Source organism: Camelina sativa, chromosome 3, assembly GCF_030686135.1.
Source record: "Camelina sativa cultivar CO46 ecotype springtype chromosome 3, ASM3068613v1".
Taxonomy (NCBI): Eukaryota; Viridiplantae; Streptophyta; class Magnoliopsida; order Brassicales; family Brassicaceae; genus Camelina; species Camelina sativa.
Window position 1 is genome coordinate 12,701,766 of NC_141882.1, and position 27,994 is coordinate 12,729,759.

General features: G+C 36.4%; 6 protein-coding genes, 1 long non-coding RNA gene and 3 pseudogenes across 10 annotated transcripts; 6 read left to right on the forward strand and 4 right to left on the reverse strand.

The window, feature by feature from the left end:
- Window positions 1-262: 262 nt before the first annotated feature.
- LOC109130531 (uncharacterized) lies at window positions 263-773 on the reverse strand. The gene is made up of 2 exons (XM_087507276.1): window positions 585-773; window positions 263-325 (listed from the first exon to the last, which is right to left on the reverse strand). Exons 1-2 carry the CDS (start codon window positions 705-707, stop codon window positions 263-265), a joined length of 186 nt encoding a protein of 61 aa, XP_087363402.1. The 5' UTR covers window positions 708-773.
- Window positions 766-1,434, forward strand: LOC104777006 (uncharacterized). The gene has a single exon (XM_010501195.1). It carries the CDS (start codon window positions 766-768, stop codon window positions 1,432-1,434), a length of 669 nt encoding a protein of 222 aa, XP_010499497.1.
- A 2,530-nt stretch (window positions 1,435-3,964) lies between these two features.
- On the forward strand, window positions 3,965-5,522 carry LOC147946866 (uncharacterized). The gene is made up of 2 exons (XR_015586957.1): window positions 3,965-4,785; window positions 4,875-5,522. It is a non-coding gene; the product is annotated as an uncharacterized LOC147946866 (long non-coding RNA).
- A 2,197-nt stretch (window positions 5,523-7,719) lies between these two features.
- Window positions 7,720-9,841, forward strand: LOC104777007 (putative methyltransferase At1g29790 pseudogene; annotated as a pseudogene). The gene is made up of 2 exons (XR_766197.3): window positions 7,720-9,205; window positions 9,710-9,841. The product of XR_766197.3 is annotated as a putative methyltransferase At1g29790 pseudogene (transcript).
- Window positions 9,842-10,638: 797 nt separating this feature from the next.
- Window positions 10,639-13,398, forward strand: LOC104777009 (uncharacterized). The gene is made up of 6 exons (XM_087508939.1): window positions 10,639-10,811; window positions 11,112-12,011; window positions 12,169-12,369; window positions 12,457-12,652; window positions 12,897-13,077; window positions 13,167-13,398. The coding sequence occupies exons 1-6, from the start codon at window positions 10,809-10,811 to the stop codon at window positions 13,210-13,212; spliced, it is 1,527 nt and encodes a 508-aa protein (XP_087365065.1). The 5' UTR covers window positions 10,639-10,808; the 3' UTR covers window positions 13,213-13,398.
- On the reverse strand, window positions 13,362-15,751 carry LOC104777008 (pterin-4-alpha-carbinolamine dehydratase 2, mitochondrial-like; annotated as a pseudogene). Its single transcript, XR_015595521.1, has 7 exons — window positions 15,610-15,751; window positions 15,449-15,498; window positions 14,988-15,067; window positions 14,276-14,361; window positions 14,075-14,198; window positions 13,882-13,950; window positions 13,362-13,731 (listed from the first exon to the last, which is right to left on the reverse strand). The product of XR_015595521.1 is annotated as a pterin-4-alpha-carbinolamine dehydratase 2, mitochondrial-like (transcript).
- A 94-nt stretch (window positions 15,752-15,845) lies between these two features.
- Window positions 15,846-19,033, forward strand: LOC104777010 (uncharacterized). The gene is made up of 8 exons (XM_010501197.3): window positions 15,846-15,970; window positions 16,390-17,058; window positions 17,287-17,475; window positions 17,585-17,676; window positions 17,820-17,879; window positions 17,969-18,038; window positions 18,205-18,408; window positions 18,503-19,033. The coding sequence occupies exons 2-8, from the start codon at window positions 16,432-16,434 to the stop codon at window positions 18,869-18,871; spliced, it is 1,611 nt and encodes a 536-aa protein (XP_010499499.2). The 5' UTR covers window positions 15,846-15,970; window positions 16,390-16,431; the 3' UTR covers window positions 18,872-19,033.
- A 616-nt stretch (window positions 19,034-19,649) lies between these two features.
- On the reverse strand, window positions 19,650-21,788 carry LOC104777014 (uncharacterized). The gene is made up of 7 exons (XM_087508940.1): window positions 21,650-21,788; window positions 20,999-21,246; window positions 20,699-20,781; window positions 20,488-20,609; window positions 20,242-20,400; window positions 20,044-20,152; window positions 19,650-19,975 (listed from the first exon to the last, which is right to left on the reverse strand). Exons 2-7 carry the CDS (start codon window positions 21,146-21,148, stop codon window positions 19,789-19,791), a joined length of 810 nt encoding a protein of 269 aa, XP_087365066.1. The 5' UTR covers window positions 21,149-21,246; window positions 21,650-21,788; the 3' UTR covers window positions 19,650-19,788.
- On the reverse strand, window positions 21,484-23,136 carry LOC104777012 (uncharacterized; annotated as a pseudogene). The gene is made up of 6 exons (XR_015595522.1): window positions 23,001-23,136; window positions 22,535-22,617; window positions 22,319-22,440; window positions 22,050-22,212; window positions 21,867-21,960; window positions 21,484-21,789 (listed from the first exon to the last, which is right to left on the reverse strand). The product of XR_015595522.1 is annotated as an uncharacterized LOC104777012 (transcript).
- A 119-nt stretch (window positions 23,137-23,255) lies between these two features.
- On the forward strand, window positions 23,256-25,371 carry LOC104777011 (uncharacterized). The gene is made up of 7 exons (XM_010501198.3): window positions 23,256-23,439; window positions 24,111-24,176; window positions 24,293-24,354; window positions 24,461-24,525; window positions 24,681-24,772; window positions 24,898-24,969; window positions 25,063-25,371. Exons 1-7 carry the CDS (start codon window positions 23,437-23,439, stop codon window positions 25,093-25,095), a joined length of 393 nt encoding a protein of 130 aa, XP_010499500.1. The 5' UTR covers window positions 23,256-23,436; the 3' UTR covers window positions 25,096-25,371.
- The last annotated feature ends 2,623 nt before the right edge of the window (window positions 25,372-27,994 follow it).

Below are 27,994 nucleotides of genomic sequence, written 5' to 3' on the forward strand. Positions count from 1 at the left end.
AATCACTCTTGAAGCTGAGTTGTTGATGCTTGACCCATAAAACTCATTTAAGATATTTTTCATTCTTGGCTCCTTTTGGACTTGACACTAAAGAAGAATGATTTCAATAAACGAAACCTAAACTATTATCACTTATTAAATTTCAATAAGTGATTCTATACTATATTAATTTCTTTTATTTTTTTATTGTAAAAAATTATGTAAAACCATAAACAACTTTAAGTTAGAAACAAATTCCAACAGGTTTTATAGTTTAACTAGTTCACCAGGTACACCAAAGCCAAAGCTGTGCAGTAGCAATAATAGCAGCTGCAATATACTTCAACTGTAATCCCAATATAATCTCCAAACCTCTTAATCTTAACTAAACTTTTAATGTGTGTCTTGTTGGTTCATGTTGTATGTACATTTATGTCCATGAATACATGGAAACAGTAAAACTGTACTCTAATTTTCTAAACTGAACTTTTCTAAAAGTAGGCATCTGCTCTACTTCACCACTAAATTCCCATAAACGAATTAAACTAAAACCAATTGTATATTAACGTATAAAAGTAAGCAGATAAAATTAGGAAACAACATACCACTACCAAGCCTTTCATCTGAAGAGCTGCAAGCTTATTTTGTTCAACGAAACTTGTTTTCTTCATTGGGGAACCAAGCAGCCGGGAGAAGTACTCAATGGCATTTGCATCTGAAAGAATCATCGAAGAAAAGCCAGAAAATTCCAAGTTCCACAAACACCAACAGAAAACTTACCCATTGATGTCCATCTTGAAGTTTCATTGTCGTCTTCTGCGTTGTTTTACCAGATGCTTTAAGGTCACGACCGTCAGCTATCCAGCCACAAAACATGGCTACACAATTCTTGATGAGGAACCTCAGGATCCTCTGACAGAACATACCAACATGAAAAGGACAATCATCCTCGATCTTGATGAAACGTTGGTTCACTCAACAACACAAATCCCGGGAGTTAAATATGATTTCATGGTGATGGTGAAAATGGAAATGGAGATAATGCCCATCTTTGTGGTGAAACGTCCCGGTGTGACTGAATTCTTGGATAGACTTGGTGAAAATTACACAGTGGCGGTTTTCACAGCCGGTCTAGAAGATTATGCTTCACAGGTTTTGGATAAGATAGACAAGAACCATGTGATCTCACAGAGGCTATATCGAGACTCATGCACGGAAGTGAACGGGAAATATGCAAAGGACTTATCTTTGGTAGTGGGGGAAGACCTCAGAAGTGCTTTGATCGTTGATGACAATCCATCTTCTTACTCATTGCAGCCAGAGAATGGAGTGCCCATAAAGGCTTTTGTGGGTGACCTAAAAGATCAAGAACTGCTGAAACTTGTGGAGTTCCTCGAATGCTGTGACTCATATGAGGATATGAGGGATGCAGTCAAGGATTTGCTGGCGAATTAGCTGGTTTAGTGTGCATATATTGTATCTCTTTTTTTCTGTTTATCCTTTTCTTGTTCGTTTTACGGGGGATAGCCGGATAGGGGAATGATGATATAGGTAATCAGTTTTTGCGTTGAAAAGGGATGTTTCCTTCTTCAATGTTGCACCTACATATATTTGCGTTGAAAAGGGATTTTAACTAGAAACAAAAACAAAAAGACACTCTTGTACTAGCATATATTTGTGAATAAAAAAGTGGTTTAGTTATAGTAAGAAGCTTCCCAACTGCCTTATGATATGATATTGTCACGTAATGATATGCAAAACAACTTCTCCGAAAAGAGAAACTATTGCAAATAACAAGGGTTCTGTTCCTGAGTAAAAGCATTTCTTCAGTCTTTACAAGGTTTATTAATGGAGCAGTATTTTGACCCAAAAAAAAAAAAATGAAACAGTACTTACAACCGCTTTTCTTTTAACCGCCTTCGCTATAACCGCTCAAAATTTTCTAATCGCCTCGTTTAAACATGGTCAGTACAATCAGACCCAAGGTTTTTGTCCATCACTATTATGTCATTTGTTATCTTAAGTCGACCATATCCGCTTGGTCTAGCGATTTTTGTCAATTTTTGTCAATTTCTAACAAAACAACTTGTCCACCCTATAGATCTGCAAATCCGATGGACCAGATCCAAAATCCAAGATTTTTATACATCCATGGTTCTATCCTTCATACTCTTGAATTGATCGTATCTGTTTGGTCTGACATTTAGTGTCTATTGCTAACAAAAAAATCTTGTCCACATTGTAGGTCTCCAAATTCGATGGACGAGATCTATCCGCCAAGATTTTGGTTCACCACTATCCTTAGTCTTTTTTTTGTTTTTAAATTCAAAGATATTTTCATCTTTTCTATATATGACATAAAACCCGAAAGTGGTATTTCCAAAAAAAATAGTTTGAAATTAGCATTTCCCATAACTTTTGTTTAGAAAATGACATTTCTAATGAAATTCCCCATATTAATATATTTGAGATTGTTTGGGTGGAATATAATTAAATTCCCCAAAGTGTGTGTTCAACATACATATATAGTAAATTTACCGTATATAGTAAATTATAAAACTTTAAGAAGTTTATAATGTACAAGATTAGACCCGCGTATTAACGTGGATATAAGAAAAATATGTAAAATGATATATAGTTCATGCATTCCATTTGGCAATACAATTATACTATATATTATTACATCATAATAAAATTATATTTTAGTTTTATGTACTCAATCCGAATATTAAAGTTATATCAAAGTTATATCTTACTTAATATTAAAAACAATTAAAAATTAGTGAAACATAATTCTCAAAGAAAAAACTGAATACAGTACTAACATTATCTCATAATTGAAAAATAACAATATCAAAAGTTCATAGAAATTTATTAATTTTCCTCAAATTTTTATGAATTTAAAGATAGATTTACTTCCAAGAATATATATATATATATATATGCTCTAAATTACGTAAATATATGTATATATATTTATTTAAAGTTTGATCCCATAGTTAAATTTTGACAAACTTAAAGAAAAAAAGAGAGAAAATATAATTAATATTGTTCATAAGAAATTGTGCATAGCTTTAATAATATAACGAAGTTTAATGGTGGTGTATTTGAAAAAAATATAACAACAATTTATTTGTTTATATAATGGTGAATATCTAAAATCCTTTTTCTTTTAGGATTCATAATTGATAGTATATTTTATTAATTATGGTAATATATAAATTAATTGTATAATTTCCATAATTCCTTTCCTTATAGAATTAGTAATTTAAAATTAGAAAGAGTATTATCTTTTTGTATACATATAAGAATTATCTTTTTATATTTATTAAAATTGTTTAATTTTTTTATTTCTTACAATTATCTTATTAATTTTAATTTTTTTTGAAACAAAGTATTTTTATAACACATGAAAAAATCTCTAATCGATAAAATTGACACGTGTCACGATCACATGAGTTACTAATTTTGAAAACTAAATTTTATATAATAAGATAACTGATATATCTAAACTTAATAAAAAGTTCAAAATTATGAATATTTAAACATATTAAATTTTCAAAATAGCAGAAATGAGTTATATTACATGACGGGTTATATGACATGACATAAATGAATTAATAATACTAAAAAATAAAATTTCAATACAAGTTAAATCCTCATTTTACTATTTTAACAACAACAATACAAAGTATGTCTAATCAAACTAATTTAACTAAAATTGTAGTAAACAAAAATTATTGTGCGGTATACCGCAGATTATATATTTATACACTAAATCACTAAAATTAAGAAAATAGTACATTAGCAAAATTAATATTAAAATAAAACATTAACAAAAAAAATTTATTATGTAGTATACCGCGGATCATAGTCTAGTATGCAATATAGTCACAAGATAGTAGTTGTACCAAAGTTTCACGTAGTTCTATTTTGGCTGTTTCGTTTTAAGCAGTATTGACCTTGAAATTATGTTTTTTTAGTTGTACACCTGATTTAAGTGTATTAACTATATTTCATAGTTATGCAACTTTTTCAATTTTAGTTGGTTATTATTTACAAAGTGATCCATAACAATCTAACAAATATTATATTGTTATGAAATAATCTATCCAGTATAAGGATATTGGATAGATTATTTCATAAAAATATAATATTTGTTAGATTCTTTTTCACCCGTAGTATAAGGTTTATGGATCGCATTTGTTAGTCCGCAAGCATGCGTCGTGGGTCGTCGTCTAGTGGTGGTGGTGGTGCGGACGACACCGTCTAGAAAATGAATCTCTGAGGTTTGTTTTCTGCTTTTGTTGCTTCAGTAAACCACCGGATCGACGAGTTTTGTTTTTGGATTATGTGGTTAATCAGATTTTTGTGGATCTTGGTTCTCTGCCTTTTGTTCTTCATATCGTTTGTTGATATTTACCACCGGAGGGTACGTTTGTTGATCTTTACCACCGGAGGGTTCGGTTTGTTAGGTTTCGGATTATTTGTCCAGGGCTATCGGCGACTATGTCAACGGTTAGTGCGATGTTAAGTTTCAGACACTCTACCGTAGAATGTCTGAACAGGTATGAAGAGCTAAATTTCATAGAACCGCCTGTTCTACCGGCGGAATTGCTTCCAGTTCCACCCCACCACGGAGGAAGAAAGGCCTCTGCAGTTTCTACTCTGGAGCCCGAGGGATCTGTTGGAAAGGGTATGACTGCGACTTCTCTCATGACGACATGGCTACGGCTTTCTCCGACCATCCGAGGCAGAGACCTTTCCCGTCTCATATCAAAAAGGATCATCTCTAGCGGCGGCGAGGTAGCTTCTCTTTTTTTTTTTTTTCTATTTTTGTATCTCTCTTTGTCTCTCTCCTTGGAGGCTTTCTAATAATATATTTTGGACTCTAGGTTTCTTCAAACAAGGTGAGGTTTTGTGGCTTGTGTGGATTCAAGTACAGAGGATTTGGGGGTATGGATCTCTTGCCATGCCTATGACACATGGTTCCATGTACGATGCTTAAACATCAAACCTGAGGAGCACACCAAATATTACAGATGCAGGAGTTGCAAGAAGATGGAAGCTTGAAAGGTTTTAATGACATTAGGTTAATGACACGGAACATTTGGTTTAGTTTAGTTCATAGAAGAAGAAACATATTTCTTTTTTGTTTTTTGATTGGGGGATCGATTGGTGGTGGTGGAGAAACATAATGTTGTAGTCTTAGGGTCTGAATGGTGACTGCGGTCGGAGCGGCCAAATCCATCAGCTGTTTAACCGCTGCGGACCAACTCTATTTGTACACAAAAACGGTCCGCAGTTGGTCCGCAGCGGTTTTATTTATATTATCTTTAGACCGCACCACTGCAGACTGTATTCATGAATGGTAAATAAAAAGCGGTCTAATCCGCTGATGGATTTTTCCGTCTTAACCGTTGCAACCATTCACACCCCGTTACACATCGTAATACTGAATGAATGTCAAAGTACTGTTTTGACATTTTGCCTTCGATGCACTCTTTTATTCTATTAATCAAAATGCACTCTTTTTTAGTCTATATGACTATGTGTGATTCAGTGGAGTAATTTGTGCTTGTTTATGTAACTCAGATGATCGATTATATCATAGCATATGATAAGAGACTTTATAATATAAATATAATGGGATGGTTCAATTATAAAGATTCTATTAGGATCAGGCGAGGGTTGGAGGGGAGAAGGAGAAGATCCATGATCAGCCAATACGATGCTCTTTTTGTTTGCTATGAATCAGCCAGCATTGACCAACGTGCTAAATGTAAAAGACAGACAGAACCGTGAGCCTTTGAGAAGAAGAAGATTGAGAGGAGGAGCTCTCTTTCTTGAACCGTCTTTTCATCATCAGGACGAGCAATGAGGTTCTTTAGATATATATGCTTCCTTAATTGGGTTCTGCAAATTAGACATCCGGAGATCCTCTGAGAGGGAAAAAAAAAATAGTAAACCTACATAACAAAGTATAGTTGTTGTAACGACTGAGAAAGTAATGAGAGAGGTTATATCATCTTTCTGTGAACTAACTGAGCTGAAGTCAATCTAAGAATGAATCACCATGTGAAGTTGCGTTCGAAACAATCAAGATCACTAGAACATATCATACTAAAAGGCTGCATATCAGACACAAATCCTGGTTGATTCACTAAGGGTTTGATCGTGTCATTGCGGTGTTTACATTTCTAAACATTATATTTACATCTACAACGATAAGCTAACATTTTTTTTTTCTATCGAGGCCAGAGTCTTCTCTATCGCATACAAAGATGAGATAATATAGTAAAATACTTGATATATTCAGCTACTTCCACAATTATAAGCAAACCAGCACTTCTTGATTAGAAATCAACTTCTCTAACAATGTTCCAAGATAACGAAGTATATCAGTGATTGCAAATTCATCCGATCTTGTTAGCAAAAACGATTACAAACAATAAAGAAGCAACTTCCAGTAGATATGAAAGATCAAGATCCAGTAGTACAATTAAAAAAAAACAGGGAAGAAACAATAAAGAAGCAACCTTTATAACAGATATGAAGATGAAGATCCAGTAGTACAATTCAAAACTTGTGATACACAAAACAAAATTACAACAACATCAAACAGACATTACAAAACGGAACAAGCTATTCAACACAAGTCTCTCTCTTTTATATCCGCTAAAACTCAGCAAGAACTACTACAACAACCTATTTAAGATCAAACCTGTTAAAAAATTTATAATTCACAGAGGAAGACTTGACTTGGAAGTCGCAAGGATTCAGCTTTACTGAAGCACAAGTCGTCGAGAGCTTCACTACGACACCACCTGCATCTAGGGAAAGCCGAGCACTGAGATCTAGATCGCATCTCGCAGCATTTGGGTTTCCTATTAACCTTTCCCTGCAGCTTCGGATTTGTACGATTCTCTAATAGCTCTCGATCTAAGACATGAACTTCAGATTCGGAAGAAGACAGCGATGGGCAGAGTATAAGGAGGTAGAAGATGATTAGTATGAGAAAGAGTGACGAGAAGCTTGAGCTAGATTCTGCCATTGATTGACACAACAAACAGCAAAAAAAAAAAAAAAAAGTATTTTTGGAAAGTTGTCTTTTTTTAATTTGTTTCTCTGTTATAACTCGGCGAAAAGGGGGAGACCCTGTCGAGATCTTTCTTCCTCGAGTCGGCCTACAAATCTACACACGTGTGAGAATATATTCACGCGTGTGTGCGCGCATGTTAGCGGGTTACTCACCATTAACAAAGGCAGTCACTTTTGTGCTTCCCAACTTTTAGTAGTAGAGAACTCTGTTTGTTACATTTGGTTTCTTCAAGAAAATTTCCCAAATTGGTCTATGTGAACATTTAGTTTCATACAATTAGTTTTTGATTCTTATTCTTTTAGATCTATGTTATGTGATAGATTCGAGGTGTTTGTTACTTTGTTTTAATATCTTAGCAAGTTAGCTTCATTCATACGCAGTTTGTAGCAAAACAAACTCCATTAAGTTTTCATGTATTGATACTCTCTACTAATTTTAGATACATCATCTTGTTGCAATAAAGACATAACTTGTCTAAAAAGGGAATAAAAAGACAAGACATGTGAACACTACTACTAAACTCACAGATCTGCTTAAATTTCTTAGTCTGCCTATTAAAAACCAAGAAAGAGGTCCCTTTTATTTACTGTTCCAACAACTTTTCACCAGGATTATTACTCTCCCATGCAAAAAAAAAAAAACACTAATAATGACATTGGATTCGATATATTTCCCCTTTCCCGTCGTAATAATACTTTATATATAAATACACCTAAACTCAGATCTCTCTGTTTTGTATCTCAACCATTGACTACAAAGATTTGACTTGCTTGAGCCTCTCCTCAGATGAAAAAAAAGCTTATCTTAACTACTACACTTGCTTACATCTCTCACAAGTAGTGTCACTACCTCCCAAGATTCTAAAAATAAACCGTAACCCACAATTAAAAGCCCCAAGATTCAGCTTACTGCCATCCAAATCAAGAAACTTCAAGAACTTGGATCCACACACCCAGAGAAAGCAAAAATGGCGGGATTCACCATGAGCTTGAACTTGATTCTACTAGTAGCAATGGTAGCTACAAACATCCTCTCACTCTACCATCTCTCCTCCACCACTAACTTCTTCCAATCCACCGTCAAATCCACGCAATCCTCTGTTCCCACTGTCCCCGACCACCTCCTCCGTCAGCTCCACACTATCCGCGCCGCCATTAACCACCTCACTACTCGCCAACCAGACAAATCAACCTCTACAGCAACCTCACGCTCCTCCTCATCCTCCTCATCCTCCGCACCTAAAGAGCTTCTCATCTACTCAAAGCTCTCACCTATAGCTTCTTCTTGCCATAACTACCCTGACCTTCTCCACGAGTACATGAACTACACTCCTTTCTCTCTTTGTCCTTCCGACACCGATCTCGTCGAGAAACTCATCCTCCGCGGTTGCCACCCGCTCCCTCGCCGTCGCTGCTTCTCACGAACGCCGCGGAGCCCGTCAGATTCGAAGCCTGATACTAATGTCATCTGGTCTTACTACCCTTGCAAGAGCTTCGATTGCTTGGTTACTAAATTCCCAAATCTAGGGTTCGATCTCTCCTTAGAGAAATCCAAATCTCAGTTCTCCGTTTACAAATCCGAGCTCGATTTACCGATCTCGCAGCTTCTCCAGATCGCTAAATCCGCCAATTCAGTTCTCCGTCTCGGGATCGATGTCGGTGGTGGGACTGGCTCTTTCGCCGCGGCGATGAAGGCTCGTAACGTCACGGTTCTGACCACGACGATGAACTTCAACGCGCCGTATAGTGAAGCGGTGGCGATGAGAGGGCTTGTGCCGCTTCACGTGCCGCTTCAGCAGAGGCTTCCCGTGTTTGATGGAGTTGTGGATTTGGTTAGGTGTAGGAGAGCGGTTAACCGGTGGATTCCGGTTACGGTTATGGAGTTTTTCTTCTTTGATTTGGATCGGATACTTCGTGGCGGTGGTTATCTTTGGTTGGATCGGTTCTTTAGTAAAAAAGTTGATCTTGAAAACGTTTATGCGCCCATGATTGGGAAGTTGGGTTATAAGAAGGTGAAATGGGCGGTGGCGAATAAAGCTGATTCGAAACATGGTGAAGTGTTCTTGACGGCTCTGCTTCAGAAACCTGTTGCAAGATGATGAATCCTTTTTTTTTTTTTTTTGAGGTATTAAATTGTGAATTTGGAAGTTGGTTCAATCCTCAAGTTTGCTCTGTTTGATCAAATGATCCAACTTTGGAGAATTGCCTAATCAACCATATATGTAGTTTGAGTTCACTGTAGTAGATGTGTGCTTTTTTTGTTGCTTTAAATAGTGCAACTTATGTTGGACTTTGTAGAACTTTGGTTTTTTAGGTAAGAGATGCAAAATTGTAGAAGAACATCAGAGAAATTGTAGTTAAGTTCAAATCGTGATAAGTTATGAAGCTAGTTCTTAGAGACCGGTGTTGTATTAGTGATGATGATAAGTTATGAAGCTAGTTCTTAGAGACCGGTGTTGTACTAGTGATGATGATAAGTAAAACTGCTCTTTAGTCATTTACTCTGTTTTAAAGAAACATTTAGTTATAGGAAACTCAGATACTGTGTCTTTGTTTGGTCTTTAAGAGCTCCTGATTGTTTTGGTGTTAAGTTATTCGCCTGATCGGAACTTGTGGGTTGTTTTTGTAGGGCACTTTCCTCGAGTATCAGAATGTGTATGTTTGTAGCAAACAGCTTACTGTTGTTGAAGATTTAATAGAGACAAGATTCTTGGATGATTTCAGCTCAGACATGAAAGCTTTTTTTCCAGCTGTAAGCACAGAAGCAGCGATGTTATTTCTTCTGCGGAACAAGAAGTAGAGGGGGTATTTATAACCAAGATTTGATATTGTTGTTAGAGAGAAACATGGTGGTATACAGAAATTATGGAATCTTCTGCTTGTTTCTATCATAGCTAATATGCATTTATATTATTCCTTAGATGGTATTTTTTTTTTTTTTGTGGAAGGCAGATTGCAAAATTGTTTAAAGAAGTTTTCAGTTTCAGGGTTAAGTTTCAAACTTTTGCAAGTTAACTTTTGATGTTTTATAATGCTAAGAACGTATATATTTCTTCTCCTTCAGTATAAATCATCTATCTCCATACTGATACTGTAGCCAATCATCCCACACAAGACCTGGCTCGATACTGAACGCAAATCCCAACATGAACCTGAAATTGAGCCTGACTTGCTTTTATAAAACTTCGTTTTGCTTTGCCTGCATGCAAAATAGGTCTTAGAGCTAGCAAATTGCTCAATCAAAAAGATCTATGAACAAGATAATCAAGATTCATGCCCTATATCTCGTAATCTCGTTGCACTCATACACCAGTTAATAAAGAACTTATCACACATACGCTAGAGCTTAGTGATGGTGTGTAGATGTGGACTATAAAAAGGCTACGCGTCAGTCAGTGTAACATCTTACCGACATAAAACACGTTCGTTTAACAAATGGGACAAAATCATAACTAATCAAAGTTTGGTGTCAGATGTATTAATAGTTAGAAAATATGAGGATTAAAATGTAAAATTGAGTAAAGATGTATATATGATGATGATGATGATGATGATGATGATATGTTATGTGGTCGCGTCTCAGAAAGGTTAGCGACGGTGTGTTAACTTGTAAAGTTGTAAATCGTTTCTCTTCTCTCTCGTGTATCTGAGTTTCCCCCAAACAACTACAAATTTGTAAGAATCAAAAGATCAGCTTCGGCAATCAAGAGAAGGAACAATTCTAGAATATGGTGAGTTTTACGCTTTACCGATTTTGATTCCACTCCCAATTTTGTTTCTTCCCTTTTTAATTTTTCTACGCAATTATACAAAATTTCTAGGGTTATCACTTCAATTCACAAAAAAAAACAAAATCGTGGTTTTGGAGATTTTTTTTTTGTTACAAACAATTGTGATTATGATGATCGTTAACGTATAGCCATCTCTGATCTCACCTGTGTTTGGTGTCTCAAGTTTGATTGTTCTGTATTAGTTTTAAGTTAAAGGTCTAAAATTTAAGCTCGAAATGGTTTGTTAAATGGTGATCATAGGATGAAAGAGATCGAGAAACTCGTGCTTCTCATGGTGATTCTGATGCTGATCAAAGTATAAAAGATACTAGAGAAGAAGATTCTGGTTTATGTGATGGCTTTGTTGAAGAGAGCAAAACACTGGAACCAGCAGAACAACAACAAAAGCGCGGTAAATATTTTTTCTACGACACGCCGCTATCTGAGGAAACAGGGGTTTGGATACCTGTTTCAGTCCCGCCCATGTTAGAACCTGATCACGAGGAGTGGTCAAGAGGTCTTAGTTTCAATGGTGGTTACTTCCCCGAGGGAGATATGGGATGGAACCAGATATTTGATGAAGACAAGGAGTTAACTATGTGGGATGTCATAGTGGATATGTTGATTGCAGCTCGTGGTAAAGCGAGTGCTCTTAGTTCTGGAAACCTTGAGAGATGTGGCATTAATTTTTTGTCCGGGCATCTTCTTGAACAAGCTTGGCAAGAGATGGCTCATACTCTCACCGAGGCTAACTTTGGTAATGCGAGAGAGATTCTGGAGACGGAGCCACCTAAATGGTTACCGGATAGCGCTGCTTCTGCTTGTATGCTGTGTAGTGTGAGGTTTCATCCGATTATGTGTTCCCGTCATCATTGTCGATATTGTGGTGGAATATTCTGTAGGGACTGTTCTAAAGGAAGAAGCTTGGTTCCTGCAAAGTTTCGTGTTTCAGATCCTCAAAGGGTTTGTGATGTGTGTTTTGTGAGGTTGGAGTCTGTCCAGCCTTATTTGATGGACCAAGTTAGTCCTGCTGCTCAGTTGCCAACCCATGACTTGACAGATCTTAGTACGTTGAGATCATGGGTGAATTTTCCTTGGGGACAATCCATGGAGTACGAGATTTATAAGGCGACTAACACTATTCGGGGTTATATAACCAAGGTAAGATTTGTGGGTTCTGAGCTCACTCTCAACTTTTTTTTTAATGTGTGAGCATACTTACATGTCAACTATATCACTGTGTTAATGGCCAACTAGCGTCTGTCCATGAAATCCAGAATTCTAATAGTGTGTCTTTGACTTGAAAATTTCTCATCAGGTTGGTTCTTCGAGAACTGAGAGGTCGATCCCAGATGCTATTTTAAGACAAGCAAAAGGTCTGGCAGTAATCACTGTTGCCAGAGTTGGAGTTATGGTTACATATAAAATTGGGACTGGACTTGTGGTTGCTCGTAGAGATGATGGCTCCTGGTCTCCACCCTCTGCCATCTCTTCATTTGGTTTGGGATGGGGTGCTCAGGTAACATAGCTCTTTTTTAGTAATCCGTAGATATTGCAAACACTGCTTGGTCTATATTCTCATCATTCGCATCATTCACCTGTGTAGGCAGGAGGAGAGTTCATAGACTTTATTATCGTTTTAAGAACTCGTGAAGCCATCCAAACGTTTGGGAGTAACACCCATCTTGTTGTTGGAGCTGCTTTAAGCGCTGCAGTTGGTTTGACTGGACGAGCAGTTGAAGCAGATATCCGAGCAGGTAGCGGTGGATATGCTGCTTCCTATACCTACAGCTGCAGCAAAGGTAACCATATGAATATGATTGTCTCCCTTAGCCAAAAGTTTTTAGTATGTTAATGTTTGGTTAATGGTTTTTAGACTTCTTCCCTTCCATGTCTAAAACGAAATTTCATGGGCCACTCTAAATCTGCAACCATTCTAATATTCATATATAAAAAGTTGATTTTGAAACTAAGCCTCATAAGTTATGACCAGTCCTATGATTTTTTGGTTGCATAAACCTTTGTTAACTGCCATTAAATGAACAGGTGCATTTGTCGGCTGCTCGCTTGAAGGAAGCATCTTCACGACACGTACAAGTGAGAACTCACGGTTCTATGGGAGCCAGTCCTTATCTGCGCCTGACATCCTCCTTGGCTCTTTGCCAAGACCACCAGCTGCTGCTTCTCTCTACCGTGCACTTGGCGATCTGTATCAGAAGATGGGGAGGTGATTTTAACACAGTTGAAGGGAATTTGTAATTCTGACTTTAATGATGGGAAAGTTCTTGACCCGGAAAATTTCTTGATGATGTGCAGTGAAACTGTTCCGTCTTCGGCAATCCCTCCGTTGTCTGAAGACTGAACTTGTTGAGTTGGCTTCATCTCTTTGGATGAAATGACAACAATCTTGTATATATATTCATGCAATTCTTGAATGTACATAGTTTATGGAGGTTTGGATAGTTTGTGGTTGTAAATAAACATACATTATGATATATCTGAAATTATAAATTGTTCTGGAATGAAAGTTACTTGTTTCAAACTTAAAGCCACTGCCTTATTTTTGGGTTTTGAGATTTCAAGGCCAGAAACAGGTATACAAGAACCATAGACCCAGAAGTCTCAATCTCTCTCTCATTTTGTTATTATCTTACATAGATCGAACGCTTGTGTGAGCTTCACAAAGTTTTAAGACCAACGCATCCCAGTAAAGATATTTTATTCATATCGAATCTGAACTAGTCTATAACGATGTTACTTTAGCTTGCAGAATTCATCTAAGTCCCGTTTCATTTGGCAACTTTCTTCTTCCCCAGAAGATCTTCCACTTGGAGCTCGTTGATCTTAGCGGCAAGAATGAAGTCGTTTTCCGTCAAACCACCTGTTGCAAGAGAATCCGTGTCACTTAGTCTGCACTTGCAACTTATAAAGTTCACAAAAGAAAACAGTTTTTGATGAGAGGCTTCTTAAGGTTCAGGCAATTGATAAGATTCATATCTTCAAATCAGCAATCAGAGACCATGATTCTCACCTATCGCATGTGTCCATATCTCGATTTTCACATTATTCCAGCCGACCAGATGCAAATCTGGGTGATGACCTGCATCATATCAGTCCATGCGTGAGACAAAACAGTAACAGATCTTCCTTGGACTATCTTTTTTTTTAATCTTATTCAGAATGGTCCAAGAACATGTGTGATGTATTGTTGATGATTTATTTACCTTCTGATTCAGCGACATCAGCTACACGTTTGAAGAAATCTAGCCCCTTTGTAAAACTTTTCACTGTCCATGACCGATGCAGCTTTAATGTATCATTGTCACTGGCCAAATCCCATCCAGCAACCTGTGTAAAAGGAATAATTGAGGAGGGATACAGACTATAGATCTCACCTGTCACAACGAGAAGTACAAACATATTACCTTTTGAAGTAGATCTTGGGCACTTTGTTCGGTCATGGGGCGCAGATCCTTCGCATTGCATGGCACACACTATTTGGCTAATAAATCTAAAACAAAAATATAAAACAGAGTGAAAAGAATACCGTATTAATTACCAAGTTACATGGTTGAGGAGTTTTTGGCTACACAAATGCTGAAGAATGTAAATATCAAATCCATCATTTAACCAATTGGGTGAAGAAGTTGTTTATGAGGGCAGCAACAAGGAAATCATAGCAATATTTCAAAAGAGTGACACTTGTTTGAATTGATCTAGTGTACCACATTAGAAGAGTGACACTTGTTTGAAACTTATACTTCCTTAATCATCATCATCATCTTGCCTCTAATTCACCACGGACTTATCTAAAGTAGAGATGGGAAGAGGCTAAGGGGTCCTTAATAGAAGTTGTTATAATATTACAGAGGTGAGTTGACATCAGTTGCTGGTTTTACATTATAGAAAAAGCTTAGGATGCCTAGTATGGTTTCTCTATAAGAGGACCTAATTTGGCCATATACGATACAGAACTCAGTCGATTGGATGTTCATAGACATCAAAACTCTACAAACACAAGTACTACCAACAAAGGAAGCATGTACGTCATGTCACGATTCAGTCAAAAAAAAAAAAAAGAAGCAAAATCTTGGTTCAAACATCAAGTTGTAAAGCAGCGGAACGACTAACTTTTACCCTCTAGGGAGCAAAATGTTCTAACTCCAGAAGCAGAGCCAACACCATCTTGTAAAATCTTACTTGTCCAATGAACAAAGCTGCAAAGAAAATTGCAATTTATCTTTACATGCCAGTAATTGTGTAAATCCCATAGAAGCTTTTCCTCTATAGAACATCCAAATTCACCAACAGTAATGAACTGGTTCATTTTACATATGATCAAAACTACACAAGAAGTACTAGGTATAAAACAAATAAGTGAATTTGATTTCAACATCTTGAGATTCAAACGCACAACAAGAACAAGAACAATCAAAAAGATAGAACACATACATATCAAAACCCAGATTATAATCACAACCCAAGTATCAAAATCCGTCCTTTGCCCACTATTCCTAAGCAAAACCAAAAAAAAAAAAATTGTAAAATTCAAACCCAAAAGATTCACTGAAGTATTAAAATCCATATCAAATCATTACCGTTTGTGACGTCCGTACAGATTATGCAATACTGATGCAGCAGCTGGAACCTTAAAGTATCACCAAAAAAACACAAAAATTTGAGAAATTTAACACACGCAAATCCTGATATAAATGTATACAAAAACGAAGAAAGAGAGATAATTTGGGGGGGGGGGAACCTGTGTTCTAGAGATTGAGAAAAGTTTAGGCAGCAAAAGCCGTCTCATTGGTGCGGCAAGCAGTTGCGGAAACGAAACAGAGACTTGTGAGAATTTTTGTGAAAGTGAGGGGGGTTAAATCCTACATTTCGTAAGTTTACGGTTAAATTTGTAAGAATCCAAAACATATGGTGCTAAGAATGTGAAACACTTTTGACGCGCGTCTGTTAAAGCCGCTATTTGCTTCTAAAGTACATATTCCTGATTAGGGTGTAAATAGAATGAACAAAAAAAAAAGTATTCCTTTATTAAAAGTGTGGTTGCGAACTCTGAAGTGTTTGGGGTTTGGCATCTACAGAAAAGAGATACATCTGCTTTTATGGTGAGCAACTTTTATGATCTTATTACTTTGGATTTGTATCTCTACTTATCTCAATCAATCTTCGTCTTTGGATTCTGTTGAACTTGCTATTTCTAATTATAAAATTCTGGGTTTCTGCCAAAAACCCTTACTAGGGAGGTTACTTTTGATTGTAACCGCATCCTTGCGATTTTTTTTTTTTAAATAATAATATTCGTTCTTAACCCTATGGTTTCTCAAGTTATGCTACTCCGTACATTAGTTCTGTTTCTTGCATGTATGTAACTAGTATTTGTTGATTTGCAGTTTTTTTGCTGCTTTGATTTCAGATTCTCTTTTGTGTTGTGACAGATTTAAAGTGCACATGTTTAAATTCTATGCAGAGTTCAAGTTATCTGTCTTGATGATTTTTTCACTGTCTCATTCTTTGATACATGCAGTAAGAAGAAGCTGGTTGATGTTCATATTCTAGTGATTTGGCCATGGGTGAAAATGGGGAGAATCATTCAGTTTCTAAAGAGAGTAATGCCAAGAAGGTTGACAGCAAAAATCATTCCGGTATTGCCAAGAGTGATCTTTGGACTGATGGGATTATTTGCGCCTTTGAATTTATCCGAGGCCCCAAAAAACATGTTGATTCGAAACATCTTGACAAAAGCAGCTTGAAGCAAGAAGATGGACTAACCAAACATACGTCCCCTGCTCATCATAACCCCTTTGTTGATTCGTCTCCAGTCGATATGTCAAGGTCAAGGTCGGTACCTTCTTTGGATTTGAATCCAACCGGACAAATTGAGAGATACGAGGGGAGTCATTGGGTACCTATTGGTTGGACTAGAATCTCTGAACTTGTTCAAATGGTTCAAGTCAATGCGGAGTGGCCTAACCTCGAGTTAATGGATGAAGAAGAGGATGTCCCTGTTACTGATTTAGCTGCTCCTTATTGGGAACGACCAGGTGGCCCAACATGGTGGTGTCACATGGCTGCTGGACATTCTTTCGTTGAGGGATGGCTTAAATGTGCTACATGGTTGCATCCTGCAATTAGTCTCGCATTGAGGGATGAAAGTAAGCTCATAAGTGAACGCATGAGACACCTTCTATATGAGGTATATATGTCCCTTGCTCCCTAACCAAATACAATGCAAGTTGAGTGTACAAATTCCACATGGATCATAGTGGTTTTAGATAGGATAAAAGATGTGTGATGGTCTCTTAACATAGTAAAGTTTTTTCATTTAGTGTTACTTGAGATGGATTATTACAGTTGTTTAATCATGTTTAGTGTATTTTGCTTGGATGTTTTGTCTAATTTCCATTCCGGTTTATTTTCTTAGGTTCCAGTGAGGGTTGCTGGGGGTTTATTGTTTGAGCTTTTAGGACAATCAGTCGGTGATCCAGTAATCAGTGAGGATGATGTACCCGTTGTTTTTCGTTCTTGGCAAGCGAAGAACTTTTTGGTATCTGTGATGCACATAAAAGGAAATGTGTCCAACACTAATGTCCTCGGCATCACTGAAGTAGAGGTTCGTTCAAAAAGTTTCCAAATATTCCAAGTGTTTTAAGCTTAAATTACATAGGCCTGCAATATGGATACTGACATGCGTTTTTGTATCTGTTTCTTTTACATGATAGGAGTTGCTTTATGCAGGAGGCTATAATGTACCAAGGACAGTTCATGAAGTTATAGCGCACTTGGCTTGCCGTCTTTCTCGATGGGATGATAGGTGACGAAAATTTTCTGGTTTATCTTTTCTTTGATGAACACTAATCTAGTTTTGCTGATCAAACAAGCGACTTGTGTTCTATATAATGTTCTTTTCTGGAGAGTATCTAACAAGATCTTTTTGTTGTCATTGATTGGTGATAGATTATTCCGTAAATCTATATTTGGTGCAGCCGATGAAATCGAATTGAAGTTTATGAACAGGTTCTAACAGATACATATCCATTTTTGTGGGATGATAAACAATACTATATTTGTTTTAGTAACAAATACTATATTTTCTTGTTTATTAGGAGAAACCATGAGGATTTGAATCTTTTCAGTATTATTCTCAACCAAGAGATCAGAAAATTATCCAGACAGGTCATCCTCTCTTCAGTGTAGCTAAACTCAATACAAAATTAAATGGAAAATAATTGGTCTTGAGTTGGAAAGGCCTTTGTTGACGTTATAATCGAGACTTGATGGTGACATGTGCGACAAACTGAACTATAGTCATGAACATGAAGTCTTTGTTTTCTCATGGCAGGTCATCCGAGTGAAGTGGTCACTACACGCAAGAGAGGAGATTATCTTTGAGCTTCTTCAGCATCTAAGGGGAAACATACCTCGACATTTGTTAGAGGGTTTGAGGAAGAACACAAGAGAAATGCTTGAGGAACAAGAAGCCGTCCGTGGACGTCTCTTCACAATTCAGGACGTAATGCAAAGCAGTGTTCGCGCTTGGTTACAGGTTCTTCCTATAACGAATAAAATTATCATCGTATTATTACTCATAGATCTAGCATAATAGAACCTTTTGCTGAAACCACAATTTGCACTTTCAGGACAAAAGCCTACGAGTAAGCCACAACTTAGCTGTCTTTGGAGGATGTGGGCTTGTGCTTACGATAATTGTAGGACTCTTTGGAATCAATGTTGATGGTATACCTGGGGCACAGAACACGCCTTATGCGTTTCTTTTGTTCACTATCCTTATGGTTCTTCTTGGAGTTGTTTTGATTGTGATTGGTCTGGTATACTTGGGGCTTAAACCGCCCATCACAGAAGAACAAGTGGAAGTTAGAAAGTTGGAGCTACAAGATGTCGTCAAAATATTTCAACATGAAGCAGAGACTCATGCCCAACTCAGGAGAAACAACCTCTCTCCAACGGCTGGAGATATGTTTGATGCTGATTATATTCTCATCCAGTAAACAAAATCAGAATCAGTTTTTGTATTGATAGTACTGTACTCTTAAATGATACATGTCAGCTGTCACCTTGTCATGTCAGTTGTCACCTTGTTGCATAAAAGACACGTAAAATAGTCTGAATCATTGAGATAACAAAGCTCATAAGACGAGGTCTCTGTTAAATTTTCTATGTGCCAATCAACTTTTTCGCCACGAATTTGACCATATGTTCATGTACTCCATATGATGTGAGCCATATACAAAGAAGAGGCCGAACTTGCTGTTAGGTTTGCTCTACAAAGTTTCCAAGTGCCATATACAAAGCAGAGGCCGAAGTTGCTGTTAGGTTTGCTCTACAAAGTTTCCAAGCAAACCAAAGGGCTTCTCACATGTGTGGTTGCCTAATATCACAAACTAATGTTGTGTGCTTTGAGACAAAAGATGACTGTTGCTGATTGTAATGTTCCTGATACGTATGCGGCTCAACATCCTCCCATTCTCTATCAGTATCGAAGAAAGAAGAAAAGCCCAAGTGGCTAAGAGTCAAGCTAAGTGGATCCAGTAGCTCCTTAAGAAGTAGTATTGGGCCTTGGAGAGAGAGAGTTATCTAAGTAAAGAATAAAGGTCACTGCATATGGCTGTAACGGTTCATTCAGTGGCTTTTCTTCTTTCTTCGATACTGATAGAGAATGGGAGGATGTTGAGCCGCATACCTATCAATTCCATGATTCTAGACCCATCATATGGGGTACATAATTCAGTCCCCGCATGATGTTTATAGCAGGCATAAAGACTTAGATGACAAGCAAGATACATTTTTATTTTGGTCACCATTATTCTTGAACCCAAAAACAAATTAAAATGCGGACTGCGTTTGGAAAATGTATGTTTTATGGCGTCATGAACATTATTACTACTCAAAGAGAGAGAGAAAAAAACTAGTTGTTCACAATGACTGTCTTTATGAACTCCATAACTGTTGTAGCTAGCTGACTTAGATGTTCGTTAAAACAATGATCAGCTCCTTCCACAATCTCCAGCTTGTGGTTGGGTATGATCTTCTCAAACGCCTTGGCATCTTCCAGAGGTATTACCTCATCAGCCGATCCATGAACCGTCAAGACCCTGCCATCATTACAATCAATCATGGTTTGTTTGTATCCCAGTTAAAAGAAAAACTCAGCGAACCTCACCTGCATTCTTTGTCAATCTTGAGGCAAACTTCATGCATATTAGTGTTTAACCTTTCCATTAAGCTCTCCTTGGTAACACGATAGTCGATAACCTTTATATTACGCCATTCTGTAACAACAGACCAGCGCATGGATAAAGACAGTACTAGACAACTGATCTGAGACAGCACAGTAAAAAGTAATGAGCCATAACAGTACCTTCCCTAGCATCAATGTATCCTTGTTGCTCAATTCTTTCCAAATAATTTTCCCCAAGACGCCTTACTAAGTCTTTCTTCAGATCAGAATATCCAGTGAGATTGATTACATTGCGGATATCGTGATACTTGGAGGCATAAACGAGGACCACATTACCACCTATGCAATGTCAAAATAGTTTCTTGCAATGTCAGGTTCACCCCATCCGTTGCTCGAGGCAGAGAAAAATCAAATAGTCCTATTTACCTTTACTGTGGCCAAGAATGATAGGAACCACACGGTTCATGTTAGTGAAGTATCGGATAACAGAACGTAGATCATCAGCTTCATAGTTGTAGTTACCAAAATAGAAACTGCCTTCACTCTCTCTGCAACCATAAAAGCACCACAAACCCTTCAATATCAAAACTAACTAGGTAAAACAAATGATAAAGTAAGCAAGCAAGAGAAAGCATACCCATTCCCAGAGAAATCAAAACGGAAAGCGCTGATCCCTTCTTTTTCTATAGCAGCAGCAACATATTTGATGATTGGGTCATTCTGCATAGTTTCATAATCCAAAAGGACAAGTTAATTCTATGTAGAACTCCTAGCAACATAGGCTACCCTTGATGTCTTATCAACAGATCTGAAGTTTGCCCTCGACATTTGTATTGATTACACAATCAAGATTCACCCATTATCTAACTCTATGTGTCAGTATGTTTCTAGCTATATTAAAGGCAAAACCTTTTAATCAAAATAAACCAAAACTAACCTTGTTTGATAGACAGCCGTGGCACAAGACCACAATTTCAGGAGAACCAGTTTCATGAAGCAGACCCACCAGCTTCTCGTTGTGGCTGTTAGGAATCACAATCTTTTGTAGTGTACTAGTAGCAGCTAAGCTTCCCTGAGACGAATCCATTTTCAACTTGTTTGCTTTGTTGCAGGAGAGGAAAAAGAGGAACAATTATTGCAATTGATTGTAAGAAGAGCTGTCCTGTCATTGTTTTCTTTTCATATCTGGATGACAGTAACGTTATATTGTCAATTATTGAAAATAAGACCTTTCATTGTTGTCGAGTGATAGCAATGGATAAGATTTTTAATTAATTTCAAACTTTATGAAGAAGAGCCTAAATAATAACAGTATTTGAGCAAACAATTTTGATTTGCCATTGGTATCCTGCTAGTTTAGTGACAAATCCATGTAGAACAGTGTATTTGATTGCCATTAACAAAAATAATATTAACATCAGGTTTAATCAATCTTCAATTTATTTTGGTTACCATTATTCTTAAACCGGAAAACAAACCAAAATTGCGGACTCAGTGTGGAAAATGTCATGAACATTACTTAAAAGGGAAAAAGAAAAAAACTAGTTGGTCACAATGACTGTCTTTATGAACTTCATAACTGTTGTACCTAGTTGACTTAGATGTTTGGTATAACAATGATCAGCTCCTTCCACAATCTCCAGCTTGTGGTTCGGTATGATTTTCGCAAACTCCTTGGCATCTTCCAGGGGTATAACCTCATCCGCGGATCCATGAACCGTCAAGACCCTGCAATTACAATTAATCATAGTTTGTTTATATCCCAAACATGCCATATGATTTAGAGAGAACTCAGCTATCCAAACCTGCATTCTTTGTCAATCTTGAGACCAGCTTCATGCATATCAGTGTTCAACCTCTCCATTAAGCTCTCCTCGGTAACACGATACCCGGAGTTTCCTGTAAGATACCATCACATTTAATGAAGACAAGTAGAGTGCTGATATGACACAGTACAGGAAGACCAAAGGAGTGATAACAATATATACCTACCTTCTTTAACATCAATGAATCCTTGTTGCGTAACTCTTTCCAAAAAATCTTCCCCAAGACGCTCTCCTATGCCTTACTTTAGATCATATCGTCCGGAAAGATTGATTACATTGCGGATATCGTGGTACTTGGAGGCATAGACGAGGACCACATCACCTCCTACATATGCAATGTCAAAATAAGTTAAAGAGTTTCTTGCAAATGTCCCCTTGTATGAATCCGTGGCTCGAGGCAGAAAATGAAACAATGAAACAGTCCTATTTACCTTTACTGTGGCCGAGAATGATAGGAACCACACGGTTCATGTTAGTGAAGTAACAAATAACAGAATGTAGATCATCAGCTTCGTAGTTGTAGTTACCAAAATAGAAACTGCCTTCACTCTCTCTGCAACAATGGAAGCACCACAAACCCCTTAAAGATCAAAACTAACTATACAAAACAAATTATAAACTAAGCAAGCAAGCAAGAGAAAACATACCCATTCCCAGAGAAATCAAAACGGAAAGCACTGATACCTTCTTTCTCTATAGCAGTAGCAACACTTATCATGACTGGGTCATTCTGCATATATATAATATCATAAGCTAAATGACAAGTCAAACACCATGAAATGTTATGATCTAATTGTCAAAAAAGCAAACAGCTTGAAGAAGTCAAATTGGCATCAACAGATTTGAAGTTTTTACCCTAAACATTCATATTGATTACAATCCAGAGTCACCCATTTACCTAACTCCAATGAGTAAAAAAGACAAAACAAAGTTACAAAACAACTAAAAGATGCCTAGCTATTTTAAAGGCACAATTACACAAACTGATCAAATAAATTAGGCAACCACATGTAAGTTTCGAAACACAGCGGAACTCGGAAGTCGGAAGTGATCCAAGTGTCAGTCACGACCACAAGAGCTGAGAAGAAGAAAGAGTAAAAGCAAAAACTTAACCTTGTTAGATCGATAGCCATGGCACAAGACCACAATTTCAGTAGAACCAGTATCATGAAGCAGACCCACCAGCTTCTCGTTGTTGATGTTCGGAATCACAATCGTAGCAGCTGAGCTTCCCTGAGACGAATCCATTTCTCAGATTTTATTCTTCTTCTAACGCTGAAGAAGGGTTGACTAATAAAATAAATGGGGGTAAATGCCATAAATCATAAGTTGTTGTGTTAGTAACAAAACTTTAAAAATATATGGGGGCGATTATGTAAATTATAAGACAGACAGACTGTATATGATGATGAAGCGCGTCTAACAAAAGCTAAGCTTCGTTTGGGTTTTTAAAGCATTTCTCCTTTGAGAGAGAGAGAGAGCTCTGTTCTGTATTGGCTCTTTTGATTTCGATTTGGCATCCAAGAGGAAAGAGACGAACACTGCTCCAATGGTTAGATTCTTTTCTCTCTTCTAATTATTTACGCTTCTTTCAATTTCTTTTTGTTGTCGAATTTTTCTTAGGGTTTTGTGCAATAATGGTTAGATTCTTCTTTCAATTTATGCCTAAGTTAGATTTCTCATTGAGTTGATTTCGTTTTCCCTCGTAACACCTCTTTGTTTCGGGACTAGAACGTGATTTGAACGAATTTAACGTGATTCTGTTCTTTGATTTGAAACTGAGTTCGCTGCTTGATATTAGATTCAATCTCTTTTATCTCGGTAAAAAAAAAAAAAACAATTGATGCAAAAGTATCAGTGCCAAGTGTTGGTATGCTTAAGAGAGTTTTGAAATTTCATGATTGTTACGTTAGGGTTTGAATCAGTTGGATCTGCTTGATTTCTAGTTGCCCCGGCCCTTCTTTTTTTATTTATTGAATCTGTCTTGTGTGAATAAGGTGTGTGATTATTATTATTATACCTTTAGTGAAATCAAACTCATTGAATTCGCCTTTCATCTCTATCTGGTTAACATTCATTGCACTTTGTCATTGGGTGAGTTATATATCTAAGTAGGGAAATGGTTGTTGGGTGTCACATAAGATAGACATGGGCACTGTATTATTGTTAGCTGCAGACACTGCAATTTTTCATGATTATTATATCTGCTCCTGATGTGTGTAGGCGGATCCTGAACTAGAAGCTATTAGGCAGAGGAGAATGCAAGAGCTTATGGGTCGACAAGGCTTGGTAAAATTTCTTGATAAATCTTTAACTGATATCTGATTTCTTCTCAAATAATTAATGTGTACTTTTTGTGTCTCGTTTCCCTTGTGAGATTTTCACTAAACTGCATAATTTTGCAGGGTAAGCAGGGTGGTAATCAGCAGAATCCAGAGCAAGAGAAACAACAGGATGATGCTAGAAGGTGTGTGTATCCTTGTGTATTAGTTTGACATGTATATATGATTTTCTTCGGTTTGGAATTCTGTTTTTGAACTAATGTATTCTCTTATTTGAACATTCTCGTGTAGGGAAGCTGATGAACGTAGACAAATGATGCTTAGTCAAATATTGTCTTCCCAAGCCAGAGAGAGAAGTAAGTCCCATCTAGTATGTTTTGGGAGTTCATCTAGCTACTCTCCCTTTTTTCCTTTATTATGTTAGATCTTCCAAAGCTCGAGTGAGACAATATTTATTGTGTTTATATATCTTTGATGCTTCTCTTTCTTCTTCTTCTATTTTTCTCTATAGTTGCTCGAATTGCCCTGGTAAAACCTGAGAAAGCTAGAGGTGTAGAGGATGTTATTTTGAGGGCTGCTCAAATGGGACAGATAGTTGAAAAGGTAAAGATCCAGACGCTTTTCCCATTTCGTATTTCATAGTTCTTAGGTATCATCTGGTTTTATCCAAGAGTCTGTATGACTGTTATGCATCTAAGAGTTATTGAAATACTCTGTTTGCTTTACAGGTTTCTGAGGAACGGCTCATAACACTCTTGGAACAAATAAACAGCCAAACTGCCAAGCAAACGAAAGTCACGGTACAGTCTACACAATCCTCAAAAACACAAAACCAGGTCTTGCCTTAACCATCAATGTCATTGAGTTTAAGTTTATCTCGGATGTGTTTACAGATCCATAGGCGCCGTGGGGTGGATGACGATTAGGAAGAAGAATGTTATGCTGTACTTTGCAAATCTATGGGGGATCTCACTGTCGAGTGTGCGTTCACTACTTAAAAGCTACTGTTAAATATGTTTATTGTCAGTGAATCTTTGATGATTTTCTTCTAGATGCTTGGGATGAGATTAAAGTAAAACTGAAACTCTGCATTTTTATTTTTTGGCATTTCGTCTGTTAACTATCTTCATCTTATGATGCTCTCTTTTCACATTGCCTGCTATGATTTGAATATTATTAGAAAGAAAAACGATTCTGTTCTATTTTCTACTTCGCATAATTTTGATGATATTGCTACTAATTCTTGATTTACTCAAAGTCATTTTGTGGATAAATAGTTCATGCTCTAATTTTAAATTTGAATGATTCAAATAGATGTTTCAACTTCTGTTGGTAGTGAAGGATTGATTGTAGCCTACTCCATCATAATAAGTAACGCCTTTAGTTTAAGCCCTGTTAGTTTTGATTCTCAAAAACAGTGAGAAATAAAAATTGCTCTTAGTAAATTAGCTTTGACACTCGAAGTAGTTAGCTGTTATTTCAAATAATTAAAGAAAGGGGGCATTATTGTAGCCAACATAGATGAATGCAATGTAAGACTTGCTATTATGTCGACACATCTACCTTACTATTTACCACCCCAATAAAAAAATAGAATGCTCTTAGTTCATTTGACACTCAAAGTTGTTAGTTGTTACTTCAAAGAATCGTAGAGAAAAAGGCGACGTCGTCGTGATCTATATATATATCTCCTCTTCAAAACGTTTATATTTTCGAAATAATTTTCTTTTTAACCATTCGGTAAACCATCTTTTCGCGTAGACGTAGACCATATGACGCAGTTCTGCAATGATGAAGACGTGGCTATTTTAGAAAACGTAAACTAAAAAGACAACTAAACTACATTTTATGCAAAGTGTGTTACGGTCCGTACAATTTATCCGATTAATATCAATTGTTAATCTTAAATAAGTGATAAGAAAACGACATTAGTGGAGTGGATGTTGAAACTTCATATCTCTAATTCAACTAAGCCTAAACGTTGACTTTTGACTTTTGATTTCTTATTTAAATTTCCTAATTATTTGTCGGCTTGTCTTTGACCTTTGTTATATATTTCATATTTATCTCATACAAAATATAGCATAGATGAATGTAACACTACCCATTTGTTGATGATGTTATTTAAAAAAAAAAAAGCATTTATTAGGTCATAAATAAACAATGAAAAATCAGTCAACAATTTCGATTTTTTTAGACAGTCGATGGTTAGAAAGGAGAAACGTATGTCCCTGAACGGCAAGGACATCACGGTAATTGATTTTTCTCATTGTTTTGACGAAATTAAGGATAAGTAAAAAATACTTAGCGAATATATTAGATTGTGACCTATTAAACAACTCTAAATATTAATTAACTTTTATGTTAACTCATAAGTTGAAAGATTGCCATTTACCTATGGGTAACAATACATATTACCAAACACAGCACCTGCTCTGATCGTCGAAACATTCATAATTTAGTGTCACACTCACACTCAACTAAGAAGAATTGACATGAGTGGTTCTTTTGTCTTTTCTTTTTTGTCAAGCTGACATGAGTAGTTAGTTCAAAGTTTATATTTCATGTTTTAGTTATATAATTGAAACTGATAAACTCTCTAGTTTGGATGAGTCATAGAGCTTTATTGAAACTAAAAGTATCACACGACATACATAGATGATGATTGAATGTGAAAATGTATTTAATTTATGGTAAAGGAATTGATCATTCAACCTATCAGAACTTTGGTGATATGTTTTAATAGATTAATTAGTTATTTATGTAACTAAAAATACACGTGTTCGTCTAGAAAACAATTCAGAAATACAATATGATTTTATATAAAGAAAATTCGATTAAGTCCTTTATGATAACAGTATAGAGTTTAAATTTAAGGGAAATTTAAAGGGTAATATAAGCAGTAATTTGTAGGTGAAATTTTTAAGAGAAAGCGACAACCATGCACCCCTTATACTTGTACAAGTGTCTCACATTTTACCTATCAATCGTACTATTTTAATTTCTTTATATGATAATAATCTGTTATGATCAGTTTTTATTTCTAGAAACATTTTCTGTTTATTTTATAATAACTAAAAAGCTCAAACGTCTAATTGACTTATCAAACCACCTAGACTTTAAGTGTATTATTATAAAACTTTTCTTGGTTTTGTGATAAAAAAAAATTAGATATGCTACAGAAAACTCCGACTAGTGCTTTAGCATTTTCTAACTCCAATAGCAAAAACAAAAAGCGAGTGAATGAAGCTTTTTTGGCTCCTTAATATCCAAGAAAGTTGAACCTGTTCCCACCTGAACACTTTTGGTCAAAGAATGTTATTTTGGGTTTAAGCCTTTAAGGTTAGTTACTTAGTTGTACTGCAAAATATAACACATACGAATATGAATAGTGGGTTCGACCAGCTCACATAGTTAAATTCAAGCGGTGATTATAGAATTTTTAAGTAACTAATATCACTTTAATTAAACGAACACAAATTCGTGACAGAAATAGTATCAAGCGTGGACTAAATATATAAAATGACATAGGGTTTCGCTCATCATTATCAAAAAAGAGGAAGGAAGAACACATGACATGCACGCACGACTATGCTGACCCTAATGGTCAAAGACTCTGCCATTTGCCTCCACGTCTCTTCTTTAACTTTTATGTTTCTAAGATTAAAAATGTAATCATATAGTATATTTATGTTCTCCGAATTCCAAAAGACCAAAATGTTTTTTAAGATCCAACCATTTGAGTATATAAGAATATTAGTTGCTATACGATCAGATTTTTTCCTACTATTATCAGGATAAGACTAATGTTTTAAGACTTATCTT